Genomic DNA, 13,992 nt, shown 5'->3' on the forward strand with positions numbered 1-13,992 from the left:
AACCAATATAACAAAGGTAATTATTTTATTCAGCTGAATTCAGGTCAAGCCATTTTATTCAATTTTAGAAGGCAGCTTCAGGATCTTTACACATGCAACAGAAAAATACATTATAGGTGTGGGGAACAGCCCAGACACAGGCAGGTAGACATTGTTTAAATGCACCACACATCTTTATTTACAATATTTACAGTTACGTGAAGCACACAACCCAGTGCCACAGCACCAATCACCCTCAAGTCCAGGCCCTACACAATGCCTCTCTTCTGGTCTGCCTCCACTCCTCTCCTCTGAGCTCTGTCCTCTTCCACCCGAATCCAGCCATCGAATGGAGGGAGACGGCCCCTTTTATGCTCACCCGGACTAGCTCCAGGTGCCTCCTGATAACCACCTGCCGGCCCTCCCAGGTGTGGCGGAAGTGCCGGCTGTGCACCCGGAAGCACTCCGGGTGTCCCTGGTTTTCTTGCCCCCAGCACTTCTGGGTGTGGCGGAAGTGCGGAAGGCAAGTGCTCCTCAGGCATCTGAGCGCCCCCGGTCCCCATAGCCACCAGGGCGGTCGCCCCCTCGTGATCTGGAGGAGGCGTAATCCCTCCTCCAGTCCTTCTGGGCGTCCCAGCTGGGTACCACCCACAGCCACTCGCCACATATGACATTCAGATATATATTTAAGTATTGTATAAAGTGCAGGTTAATGTATGAACTGTCAAAATGCAGTGAATAAAATTTATAGATAAGAGAGGAGAGAGAAGGAGAGGAAAACAAATACTTGAAATAACAATAGTCCAAAGAGGTAATAACCCCTGAGGTGGGGTTCATTGAAGCAAGAAAAGTTGCGAGAGTCCAAGTCAGCATCACACTGCACAAGTACCATTCAGAGGGGATGTCAAACTTGCTTTATTTAATTTTGTTGTGGTGAGTTGCACACAGTGGTATGGTGAGGTCTGTGGTGATTGTGACGTTTTAAATATATAAGTGTAAGTGGTGCAGCTGACTCGGGCATGTGAGTGTGCCACTCCACTCTGTGGTCTCAGGGAGTTCAGTGAGGGTCTGTGAGCTGATTGTCTTCTGCCCGCTCGTGCTGTCGGTTCAGCTGTTTCCCATTGACTCTCATCGCCTGTTTAAGTAGAAAAAGGAGACCAAGTAGAGGGCCAGGAGAGGAAGAAAAAGAAAGCAAGGAAAGCCAGAGATGAAAGGGATGTTAGATAGAGGGCAGGACTGGAAGAAGAGCCGGAGAGAAGGAGTGGAGGAAGGTATGCGGCCAGGAAGAGAGTCTCAGTGGAGGAACATAAGGCTACCACACGAGAGGGAACAAGTGTGACCAACCACTCCAGGCGGGCCCACGTGTAAGGCTGAGGAGTGGCAGTGGGAGTTGGAGGATCGAAGCTTGGCACAGAGCAGGGTTTCCAAACCCAGTTAAAGGATTGTTTGTGACTGTCGAAATGACACCTCCTTGGCCAGATAAGCAATGGAAATATTGGCTTTTAGAAAGCTGCACCGGGGCTCATGTTTGTTTTAAATGATTGGAAAGATTCCTGCTGTGATTTTAACTTCATTTTTATTGGATTTATTTATTTCACATTTTAACAATCTGGACCCACTGGACGCCGTAACAAAGAAGAGAATGAAAACAAAACTGAGTGCCATTATGAACAAAGCTGACATCCTCTCTCTGACACAACACTGAGGACTTTTAACCAGCGAATTGTATAGCAGATGTGTGTCAAGAAATGCGACTGTATAGCACCTCACTGTGACTGTGACAGCCAGTCAGACATTTTCTTTCTTTGTAATTTTCTTGCTTTATAGTCACTGTGGTGTGTGTTCAGACCAAAGTGTGTGTGTATATTTATTTATTTACTTACTTATGTATCTATCTTTTTATGTATTTATTTATTTAAAGAGCTTCTGTAAAGCCAAATTTCCCACACGAGACAAATAAAGTTCTGTCTATCTATCTATGTATCCTATACAATGCTCTTCTTGTTGATCTATCTAAATTTCTAATCTTGCCTATCATCTGTCTATCTATCTATCCTTCTTCTTGACTATATATGTCCTCATTTGCCCAGCTCATTCCCAGCCTATGACTATCGACAATTCCAGGTTTAAGCTGCCATGGACTGTGAAGCCAACCCTGACCGTCACACAGACCAGTTGTACTGAATCGCTGGGTATGTCAGACATCACAACCAGCTATCACAGGGCTGTGCCATAACGGTCTCTGGCTCACTAAGATTATGGTTTTTATTTCTATTTTTTTTAAATTTGCAGATGTGAGTATTTTTATAAAATCATAAATGTTATGTGAAAGTTGGTATCACCACAGAAGAGTTATTATACTCTATTCAGGACATCGTTCTTCATGTTCTTTACTAATTCAAATTACTTTCCGACCCTGTTTATAGTGAAGTATATGCATATCCACTGGATCCACCAGCTGGGAGCACCCTGTTCCAGAAACACTTGCTCATAATGATTGCCAGCACAATCAGCACCAGACCTGCTGCTCCAAGTCGAAGGTAATTCTGGGTTGAAAAATCTACAAAGATAAAAAAAGGGAAAAATCACTGTGATTTTCTTTGGGGGAAAAAGAATTATTTCTACAGTGCACCAAACCAATTAAACACTTCATTCCCAGCAGGATATTTAAAATCTCTAGCACTGTCTTCGCATTTTTGTTCAGGCTTTATTAGCATTAAAATAATCAAGCAAACAGCAGCATCAGTCATAAACAACAACTCATAAAGGTATGCTGTGCAGTTTGCCTCAGCAGAAGTAAAGTCGCCGATCAGATCCCGCACCCTAAGTCCGACTTGGTAGACACACACGACTGACCTCCTTAAACGTCACTGCTAATCTGTGGAATGCGACTCACTGGCAGTGCTCACCTTCTACTAATACTTAAAACTCACTTAAACAAAGGTGATAAGTTTAGTTTGGGTCTCTCACCTGACACACGTAACTGAATGGGGTCACTAAAATTCGTATAAAGCTCTTCTTTTGAAGCCCGACACTTGTACTCTCCACTATGTGAAAGACTCACAGGCTCGATGATGAAGCTCTGCTCCCTTTGTGTTTTGTTAGAGTTTTCATCTCCGGTCTTCTGTAGCTCATATCTCCAGGCAAATAAATCGCCAGGAAGAAGACAGAGCAGGTGGACTTCATCTCCTACATATATCCGTCCATCTGTACGCCCAGAAACCACCTTTAATGTGGCCGTCCTTTCTGAAAGTGAAAAGATGACAGGGTGAAAGCACAAGGGTCTCCTCCTCTTTCTCTTGTTATCATTGTTAAAGGCCATTATGACCACAATGACGTGTAACCGACCCTCTGCAAATTCTCTCATCCAAATGAATGACAGCAATCTGAACCAATGAAACCCTGGTCGGGATGCCAATCCAATCCTCCATGAGTGCCTTTTCTTTGGCTTAGTGAGTCCAATGAGCAGCAGACTTTATAATATTATTCAATTAATTACAATCTGAGGCAGCTTTGTGTCCAGAGCAAGAAAACTTCATACATTTATTCAACATCATAGACAAAATGAGAGAGATAATGGAAAATATTAAACTGAACAGCTTCTTCTCTTCATATAGGAGGAAGCTCATAAATAGAGTGCAGGTCTCAAAATTAACAAAACTCAGATCTGACATTCATTCAACAAAGGTGTCAATTTTTATTTTGGTCTCTCACCTGACACATATAACTGAACAGGATCACTAAAACTCGAATAAAGTGCTCCTCTTGCTCCCCGACACTTGTACTCCCCATTATGTGAGAGGGTCACAGGGCTGATGGTGAAGTTCTTCTCCATTTCAGTTTTATGAGGGCTTTCATCTCCACTCTTGTACAGCTCATATGTCCAGTCAGCTGGATCTCCATCGACCAGACAGAGCAGGTGGACTTCATCTCCTACATATATCCGATCATCCGTATGTCCAGAGATCACCTTTAATGTGGCTGTCCTTTCTGAAAGTGAAAAGACGACAGGGTGAAAGCAGAAGGGTCTCCTCCTCTTTCTCTTCTTATCACTGTTAAATGTCATCATGACCACAATGGACGGTACCTGACTCTCTGCAAATTCTCTCATCCAAATAAGTCAAACCAGTCTTAACCAATGAAACCCTGGTTAGGAATGCCAATCCAAACCTTTCTGCTGCAGGGTGCCTACTCTTTAGCTTAGTGAGGCAAATGAGCAGCAGGCTTCATAATATTATTCAGTTAATTACAATCTAAGATACCTTTGGTGTCCAGAAAAAGAAAACTTCATAAAATCATCAACACCATAGACAAGGTGAGGGAATAAAGAGTCAGAGTGAAAGAACATTAAAGTGAACAGTTTCTTCTTCTCATTTTGGAGGATTTTGAGAGATGTCCAACCTTGCATTACAATTTCTCCTGATTCCTACCACCAGAGGCTCATAAATAGAGTGCAGGTCTCAAAATTAACAAAACTCAGACCTGACAGATTTACACGTACAGACTCATTGAACAGGCCTCACCCTAGGTAGCCTAGGCCCAAACTCAGAATGTAGGCTTCTAGCCTGCACAGGCCCAAAAACAGAACTGAGGCTTTTTAAAATTCGACATTTTAAAATATATCATATAGAGAAGAAGGAAACCTTAAGCCTTACTTTTGAATGACAACAAAAACAGACCACTAACTGAAAAAGAGAAGCACAAAAGAGAGCAGGGAGAATAACAAAACAACAAAAAAACAATTTTGTGAAAAAAGCTAAATCAAAAAGTGAACAAACCAAAAAATTTTACAAAACCAAAGAACAGTATCTTATGCAAATGTAGGTCAAAAAATGTTTTATAGTACATGTTACTTAGGCTTTCATTTTATTTCTGTTCTATTATTTATATGACACTGGAGACTGGTCACGGCCTACATTATCACTCCGTTACATAATCAACAGGTCAGGTCAGGTTGGGGAGCATGCACTGGTACACTGTGTTGCCACACACACCACACAATGAAATAGCTCGGGATCCTGATTGGCAAACCCCCATGCAGACATGCGGTCTAGTCCCACCCCTCGGGAAATAACCATCTATGTACTGCAGCCAGTTGTTACGTGGGCATCTGCTTGGCCTGATCCAGCCACTCCGATCCTAAACAATTAGGATCCTCTAAGCTGGAACAATAATCAACAAATAAACTAAAATTAATTGTCTGGTAGCTTTCTTACAAGAAGACCTAGTGCCATGTCCTGTTTCAGTTCTGCACTATTTTTGCCTTTGGCTGATTTTTGCTTTGCCCCTATGCTTTGTTTGCTCAGTTAAGTTTGTGATCTTCTACATTTTGACCTTGCCTGTCCTCAACAACAATTTTATCTTGCACGTCTTATCTCCTGGCCTTTTGTTTCTCCCACAATAATTCTGGAAGACCTGTATCATAACACCAGGAGATAACGTAATCAAAAACAAGAAAACAGTAATGAAGAACTACAAAACAATGCCATCCCCAGCTGCTGTTTAGATTGACGTTTCTGCTTTTGTGTAGCTGAGGTAAATTCCCAGGTTCATCATGAGGTGGCCCCACCCCTCTGGGCTCTTTATAATAAGGACAGACAGAAGACAAATTAAATTAGGGCCTACATTCTTAAGAAAATTAAAATTTAAACATAAGTACCACATTAAAGTAATGAAATACAGAATTAATAATAAATATTTAAAAACAAAAATGAAATTAACAAAGAACAGGGGCCAAGACCCTAGCTGAAACAATTGCAGTCACAATTAATGTCAACTAAAGCTGACTGACCTCCAAAGCTCAAAAACTTTTGAGATGAAAACCTCCTTGAGAAAAAAAATAAATTAAATAATTAAATGAAGCTTCTCATCTCCGACATATTTGTAAAAAATTCAGTTTGAGATTCTTCAGTTCTGCTTGTCATTTATCTCCCTCAAACAAGGAGTTAAGGAAGATGATTGAATCTAAAAGAATTTGCGTTACTTCACAGTCGTGTTTGGGACAAAAATTCAGAATATTCAGTAAACTAACGCTATTAAACTTTCTTTAAGTTAAACTTAAACCAATAAACTAAAGTCACAGAACAGACAGCCATGAAAAGGATCTATATAAATAAAACACATTATTATTATGTGGAAACAGAGCCTATGTGTCCTGTCTTTGTAGATTTAAGAGTGACAGCTGCTCACTGCTGACCATTCTGTAGTTCTACGCTTACCTTGAACATTCAGTATGACAGCATTGCTGGGATGTGACCTCTGACGAGTTTCTGGTCTGTAGGCATCACAGTGGTACTCTCCACTGTCAGACTGAGTCACAGACTGAAATATGTGAGTGTTTTCTCTACTTTCCTTCCAGATTTTTTTTGTATTTTTGAACCATCGATGTATCCAAGTATCAATGTGCACCTCAACAGTGCACTCCAGAGTCACGGTGTCTCCAGTGTACACGGGTTCCCTCTGTGTCCGCAGTATCAGAGTCACCTTAGGACGACCTGTCGGGTAGAAGAGACGAGACCTGCTGTTGAACATGAAGCTACCAAAATCAAACACAACTGCTGAAATAATACTGACAGATTTATGAGTTTCTGCTTCAACTGCACTTTGATTTTTTTTTTCTTTTAATTGCACAAAGATAAAGAGAGATTTAAAGATCTCATGTTGCCCACTGAATTTATGTGAAGAATTCTTCTTGAGAGGATGTGAGCAGACTGGTGTCTTATATTGGACAGATGGAATTTTTTCAGTTTGGGAGAAGCATTAATCAATCTTTTATTGACACATACTTTGATTACCGAGCCTTCAGCGATTTGCATACTCATTTTGTCCGTAGTTTAACATCTGAAGGTCACATGTTGCCTTGGGTAGAGGAGCCACTAAACAGAAGAGAGATTAAATCTGAAGAGCTTCAATGCAGTGTAAATGCTACTGCTGCTCACAAGAATTTGTGCTTCCCAGACTGCAATTTGTTGGTCAGGTAGTCCGTGATCCAGGAGATTGTGGGGGCATCAAGAAGGAAACCCTTCAGCTTTCAACCAGTCGATGAGGCAGAATAATGTTAAATACACTGAAAAAATCAAACTACATGATCCTGACTGTGGTGTTGATATTGTCCAAGTGGGAGCTGTCTCTGTGGAGCAATGCGTTGCATTTTCCATTCCAACAAATGGTGCATCTGTTTATTGCCTCTTGGTATGGGATTCATAAAAGCAGTATTAATAATTGTGATGTACCAACTGTGGGTTAATAGAGGCGCAGCAACAGAACAGACACATGGATACAGACTCTTGTCCTTTTATTAAGGTGGACTAGCTATGCTACCTTGTCTAAGATGGGTTGAAATTTAACTAATCAATGTAGACCTCAGTGTTAACATTTGTTGTGCACCTAGAGAAATTGGAAAGCATTTAATAATGCATATAGAAATAAAATGTATTACTACAAATATTCTTAAACACAATGCATTCCATTACTAAAAAAAGTTTGTGATGCACCATCTTTTGGAATGACAGAGACATAGCAACAGGATGGACACACAGATGCTTAACCTTTCATTAATGAGCAGAAAAGAAATGTTTTCTGCTTCTTTTAACATAAAATTTCCTTTTTTATCTTTTCCAAATAAAAAAATTACAATTATTTGATATTTAAAAAAAAAAAAAAAACAGATTTTTCAACATTGGCATGTCCATTAGAAGCAGCTTGGGGGCTTTGGTGACAGTAATTATTCTGTCAAACAGGGTAGGGTGCTGTGTTCTAATGCCTTGTCTTCTCCTCCCTAAGCAGAATGGAAGATTGACAGCCACTCCACTGCTGAAGTCATGTCCCTGGACCCGCCCCTTCCTCTCACATTACCATATAGGCCAGGAACTCTCCATCTTGTTTTTAGTTCTGTCTGGAACTCGTGTCTGAAACGATGTCTCCACAATTATTGGGTGTTTTTTGTTTTTCTAAACCTTCAAGATGGTGCTTACACTCTTTATCTTTGTCTCCTTTTTACAACATATATAATCTAAAAAGATTTGCACCATGTTAAGTTTTCAAAATGATGCAGACAGCACTTTACACATCTGTCATTTTAAGTGTTCATCAGGACTTCAGAGCGACCTCGATAGAGAATGTGAGCAGAGAACTCAAAGTCAGCTCCAGCTTCAAAGCAAACACCAAGAAATACTCAAAAGAAGACGCCATGGGAACTTTGTGCCTTTACACTTACAATTTTTAACTTTTTACACAGCGACTGAATTATTTAACAACAAGGCTTGTGACAGACACTGCCAGGCAGCTCTCGGATGTTAATCATTTAGGAGGGAGAAGGCGATAAAAGGGTTAGAAGTCAAAGATATACCAGGAGTGGTGGTTTAAAACAAGTGAACACCTGCCATGGACAGGAATATCATATGACAGGAGTGTCAACATAATGGAGTTTGGAGTCCGTCAGCACCTTAGAAATCAACTGTAAGAAGCAGAAAAGCTAAAGGAAGATCAAAAAGACACATTGAAGTTTTACATGGGAGTCAGATTTTGTTTTACAGTTTTTCTCAATGGATTTGACACATTTCTCACTCCACAAACGCCATTCTCATAACTGTGGAAGTGTTTCCCAAAACAGTTCATGCATTTCTCAAAGCAGCACCCCAGCTGTGCAGAAGGTACTGAAACACTCAAAAGATGCACAACATTCATCAAAATGCAAAAAGGCGATCAGTCACTACAACACTGCGACCAAATAGTTACACCATGTTTGTCATTTACAGAAGCTTACACCACAATATTCTTTTATTCATCAAAGCTTGCCATTTCGGAATACTGCTGTCACGACAAAGGTGAAAAATAATGACACATATTTATAGTATATACTGTCACGCACGCGCGAGTGGGAGACCGCGGACGGATCTTAACGCACTTCGGAGGATATTCGCCGGCAGGGAATGGCGGGGTACTAACCTTTTTCCATTGCTTTCTTTCAGAAGAAAAGACGCTCCGCCACCATAAGCCGCATTTTGCCCGCACTGCGTTACTTACGCCCTTCCTCCTCCATTGTTCCTGACGTAATCGATCCCATCTTTCCCCACGGCTCTTCCCAGCATTCCTCCACTTCCGGCTCCTCTCTCATAAAATGGCCGCTGACGCCATGCTTCGGTGTCGTGCAATACAGATTTTGTTTGTGTATTTTTTTGACCTTTTTCTGTACTGCAGAATTGTACAGTATACGGGGCCACAAACCCCAAACCTTTATGTTGTGTCCTGATTCGTCTTTTACAATACACATACATCTATCCATCAAGTAAAAATAATTGTAATAAACCTACTGTATATAGGAAATGGAAACCTTCTGTAACAAAAATATTCTTTGAACTTAGGAAAATCCTCCATTCAAAAGTATCCTGCAAATGAAACAATGTCAACAGACGTCTTCATGGGCCATCCATTCTTTCTTCAGCTTCAGGCCACAGAACTGGATCCACGTCATGCCTTATAGTTTATCTTTCAAAGGCAGAGGGTGGGAAGAGCTTTCAGCATCTCACACCCAGACACAACATGCTTCAGGTATTAGGTCTTCACACCAAGCCTTCATTGCCTCTAGCAAATGACATCTGGATATGGGGATGGTGCTCCTACACCGTCCACCTCCATGTGGAAGAACACTCCTCAGCTGGGTTAAGGAAGGGTGAATATGATGGCAGAAACAAGTTGAACATCCTTGGACAGGCATCAGACTAAGCTTTTATTTGAGTAATGTTTTGAAATCTTTCATTGTCCCAGACCACCACAACGTTTGGCAGGCCTGGTGCAACCACTCATCTCTCAATTTCAAGAATGAGAACATTGAATAACCCATCTAAAAACTGTCAAATTATTGAAGGGCCCAATAGTTACAACACTATCGTGCACACATGGTGATGTTGTCTTCACGTTGTCCAGGCACATCCACTGTGGCCCTGTGCGCCATGAGATTTCTGTCACATCATTGAATCTTGTTGAGGTATAAACCTGCCTCATCAACATCACAGCTGATCAGTTTACTTCAAGTTGCACCCGTCTCCCTGCCTCAGACCGTGGTGATTACGCAATGAACAATTGTGGCTCTTATTTTTGGACCTACTCTGGGGTTGCTTCATCTATTCTTCCCCCTATCTCTTCCCTGTCCCCCACATCCTCCACTTGTTCTTGGACCCCTTCCACTCAGTATGCCTTGTCCCTGTGTGACAGCTTGCTGATCCATGTAGCACCACACACTTCAGTAACTCACATGGATATACAGCTGTGTGAGAGGCTGACGGCATGTGCCTTCACGGAGGAAACGCCACTAGAAACATCTGCTCTGGGCTTTTCCTCACCAGCTTTGTCCTTAACAGATTATGCAAAAGCTACAAGAATGACTTGTTTTACATGCTGTCATTTACAGCAATGAGCTGCTAATTCAGTGTGACAAACTGATGAATGTTTTAACCGTTATGTTGTGTTTCTCAGAGTCGAATGAGAAATGCACCACACAATGAAGAACATGTTTAGAGTTGGCCAATATGAGCCTCAGCATTTGCAGTTTGTAAAGGAAATACAAAGAGAAATATGAGAGACCACATGCATTGTTACTGTGAGGATTTGGTGAAAAGTTGTGAGAAAAGTGTTTTTGGGATGACAAACATGTCAAATCAATTGAAAAAAACAATAATAGTAAAAATTAAATGACCATGAGACCTATGAAGAAAAACAAAGTCTATGACCTGACAGAAAAACAGCATTTGTAGCAATGCAAAACTGAAGCCTTGTGGACTTACCTCCATTCTGTGTGGAAGGTGTCAGTGCAATCACGGCTGAAACAAAGAAATGCAGAATCTATTAAAAATTTCAGTTTTCATACCTGGCAGATTTCTAAATTGTATGAGATAAATTAGAGCTTGGTGTCCGAGTAAGTAGCAGTACTAAGAATCTAAGAATGCATAAGGCGTACGGTTTTATGTCAGTCACAAACACTCAAAGTGGCTCGGCACGGCATGCTAGCTCCACTGCTCTTTTTAATTCTGGCCCTCCTCTTCATATTGTCTTCTGGCACAGTGGATTATGGGAATCTTAAAAGTTATTTTTAAAAACTGAAAGGAAAATTGTTTCTGAGAAACTGGAATGAAGAATACTGAAGAATTATGATAAAAAAAATCGATAGATACTTTAATTAATTGATTAATCAATTAATTAATTTGTCCCCAAGGGGAAATTATGGGCTAAGTCATAAGTGAAGTCAAAAGAAGCAGAAGCAGTCAGTGTCATAAACATGAGAATGTCACCAGAGCCAAAACACTAAGACTTATGAACTGAATCGGGAAGTGGAAAGCTTTGAGTCATTGAACAGAATGCGTAACGATATTATCTCAGTACTAGTTTCACAGAGCCAGATGTGAGAATAAGTGAAAAAGTATATGGAATAGCAGCGAAATCCTGCACTGCAGAGGCTTCACCCAAAGAGCTTCTTCTTAAAACATTCGCTCTGATTCCTCCAGTCTGTGCATTTTAAACCACCACCGGGGTTTCAGGAAGAGAGCAAAAGATACTGAATAAAAGACTTGACGCTGAGAAAAAAATAAAAAGCTAAAATTGTTGTTATCCATTTGGCAGCCCAAGGTAACTGAAGCATAATGATTACTCTGCATATTGTAATGAGTGCTGCAATAGTGGAGGCAGAGAGACACATGTAGACCACTGCCGCTACTGGGCTCCACACATTTGATTTTGATTTCTTTCTATCATTTTATTTACTGCAGCACAATATGACATAACAACATTTGCATTGATTTGCTATTTAAGACTCAGATCCCTTAATTATTTTTGTTTTCCTTAATCAGGAAGAGCTTGGGAGCACACACTGATACAGCACTTTGCTGAAACACCCACTTAACAAATCACCACTGGATCCCAATTAGGACCCAAGTGCAGCTGTGCAACGTGTGACACTTCAACACCTCAGTAGTTCGAATGGAGTGGGACAGTGTGAGGTTTTTTTTCCAGTGGTTGGGGTGCCAATCCTGTCACCAGCTCCTGAGTTCTCCCTGCATGTTGGAGGACCTGATTGCAGGACTGGATTCAGGTTAACATCATACCCAGGATGGAGCAATTGCAGCTTAAAGGCTTTGCTCAAGGGTCCAACAGAGTGGAATTACTTCTGCCATGTATGGGATTTGACCTGGCAACCTTCCGATTACTGGCAGAGATCCCTAGCCTTAGAGTCACCACTCCTTCTTAGCACTCAAACAATTATGAGATATAAAATGAGTCGACACATAACAAGCTAACCCATGTCCATCATTCTCTAGCCATCCGGAATACTTTAAACGAACACCAAACCATCATAATCCACTCAAAAGTAGCCCAATACAATATCTGAAAATAAAGAAAAGTGAAGGTCCCCATAATGGTGATCTTCTCAGGTCCACAAAACATTTTGATGAAGCTCAAAGAAAAAAGAAAATCAACAGTTTTGGAAAAGCCTGCTGTGGCAGAATGAGAGCAGCAACAAGCCATGGAATTGAATAATGGGTTTAGTTCACAACAAGAATCGTCTTAAAATGAAAAAAAATATTGAAGTTTGTGGTCCTGACTTAGCTGGTCTTCTGTCGGCTCACTTCACGTCTCGTTTCTGTTTAGTTGCCATTTAATGAAAAAAATTCAACCAATTCAGAGGATTTAATCTTAAAAAACAATTCAGTTAAAATGAAGGGAAAAGGAGTTCATTAGCAGCAAAAACTAATCACTAATCCCAGTAGACCCTTGATTTTATATATGAGTGTGTGTGTGTAATGTGTATAAAAAACTCAACACTACAATTTTCTTATTGTTTGTATGGAATCTTTTATTTCTTAAAGGTCAGCTCCTAGAATGTAAAAATGTTTTTTAAGAGTTAGAATAAAAACCCACAGCCACAGTAGAAGGACCACAGCTGAAGACCCCAGTTTATAGTCTGTGTGTGTATAATATATATATATAAAAAAATTAAAAACTAACATTTTCTTTTTGTATGACTTTTTTTGTTCTCTTTGGTCAGCTCCTAGAAAGTAAAAAAGCTTTTATTATTGTAAAATGAAAAATTAAAAGTAAGTAAAATACTTACAAATGATCAGATAAAGCTCCCAGGCTTGCATTTCCTACTTGAGTTAATGGAAAACTGAACATTATATTGTAATAATAGATAGATTGAGCAATTCTTTGGCAATTTTGCATTTCCAGGAAATGACAATGTTACGCTGTTCTAACCAGGAAAACCACAGTGAATGTTTTAATAGTTTGATCATTTACGTGTGTTATTTATATACAGATTTCTGTGCACTTTCTGCTTGCAAAATGACATCTTCAGCTGTTCCATGATGTTTGATAAGCTCAGAGTGCTACACAAATGATTAAAAACATCATACAACAGACTACACCAGGACAGAACAGTAAACATGAAATTTAAAAAGATCTGCTCCACACATAGATATATCTACAATGTCCTCCAAAATGTTTGGGACAAAGACACATTGTTCCTTTATTTATCCCTCTGCTCCACATATTAAAATTACAAATCAAATAAGTCAGACAAGATTAAAGTGCACTTTGCAGACTTTCACTTAAGTGGATTTGCATACATTGGAGTCACAACATGTAGAAATGGCCACACTTAAAGTGAAAAGGCTCCACTCTTTTAATCTTTCCTCATAACTGATGCCCTGGAATCAGCCTGTTTGTTCTTCAATGGACTTTTCCTAGCACTGCTATAATAATAATAGCCTGACGTTCTGTTAGCCTTCTTAATGGCTTCTGAACTGTGTCTGGCAGTTGATAGTGACGAGTCCATTACAACTTCTACATCCTTCTTATAAGGTGTACTCTCTATTTTCAGACCTCCTATTGTGTATTCAAACCTCTCATTTTTATTTTCGCCATGTAATTTAAATTTACTGACAATAAATTTCATCATTCACAAATCTGACCAAGCCTGTCTGGTCTCCAAGTCCCTGTGTGATGATTCAATGGACTGCAGAT

At 40.2% G+C, this 13,992-nt stretch overlaps 1 protein-coding gene across 1 annotated transcript; it reads right to left on the minus strand.

Moving 5' to 3' along the window:
• Positions 1-1,912: 1,912 nt before the first annotated feature.
• On the minus strand, positions 1,913-13,124 carry LOC120518737 (leukocyte immunoglobulin-like receptor subfamily A member 6). The gene is made up of 6 exons (XM_039741681.1): positions 13,082-13,124; positions 10,761-10,796; positions 6,198-6,473; positions 3,694-3,969; positions 2,950-3,225; positions 1,913-2,539 (listed from the first exon to the last, which is right to left on the minus strand). Exons 1-6 carry the CDS (start codon positions 13,110-13,112, stop codon positions 2,400-2,402), a joined length of 1,035 nt encoding a protein of 344 aa, XP_039597615.1. The 5' UTR covers positions 13,113-13,124; the 3' UTR covers positions 1,913-2,399.
• Positions 13,125-13,992: the final 868 nt, after the last annotated feature.

The sequence above is a fragment of the Polypterus senegalus genome, chromosome 18 (assembly GCF_016835505.1).
Source record: "Polypterus senegalus isolate Bchr_013 chromosome 18, ASM1683550v1, whole genome shotgun sequence".
Classification (NCBI taxonomy): domain Eukaryota; kingdom Metazoa; phylum Chordata; class Cladistia; order Polypteriformes; family Polypteridae; genus Polypterus; species Polypterus senegalus.

Excerpts from the sequence above, each read along its gene's own strand:
- LOC120518737 (XM_039741681.1), bottom strand. The coding sequence starts at position 13,112 with ATGCAAGCCTGGGAGCTTTATCTGATCATTT. Across the intron at positions 10,797-13,081 it reads GGAGCTTTATCTGATCATTT|CCGTGATTGCACTGACACCT; the intron begins GTAAGTATTTTA and ends TCTTTGTTTCAG. Across the intron at positions 6,474-10,760 it reads ACCTTCCACACAGAATGGAG|GTCGTCCTAAGGTGACTCTG; the intron begins GTAAGTCCACAA and ends TCTACCCGACAG.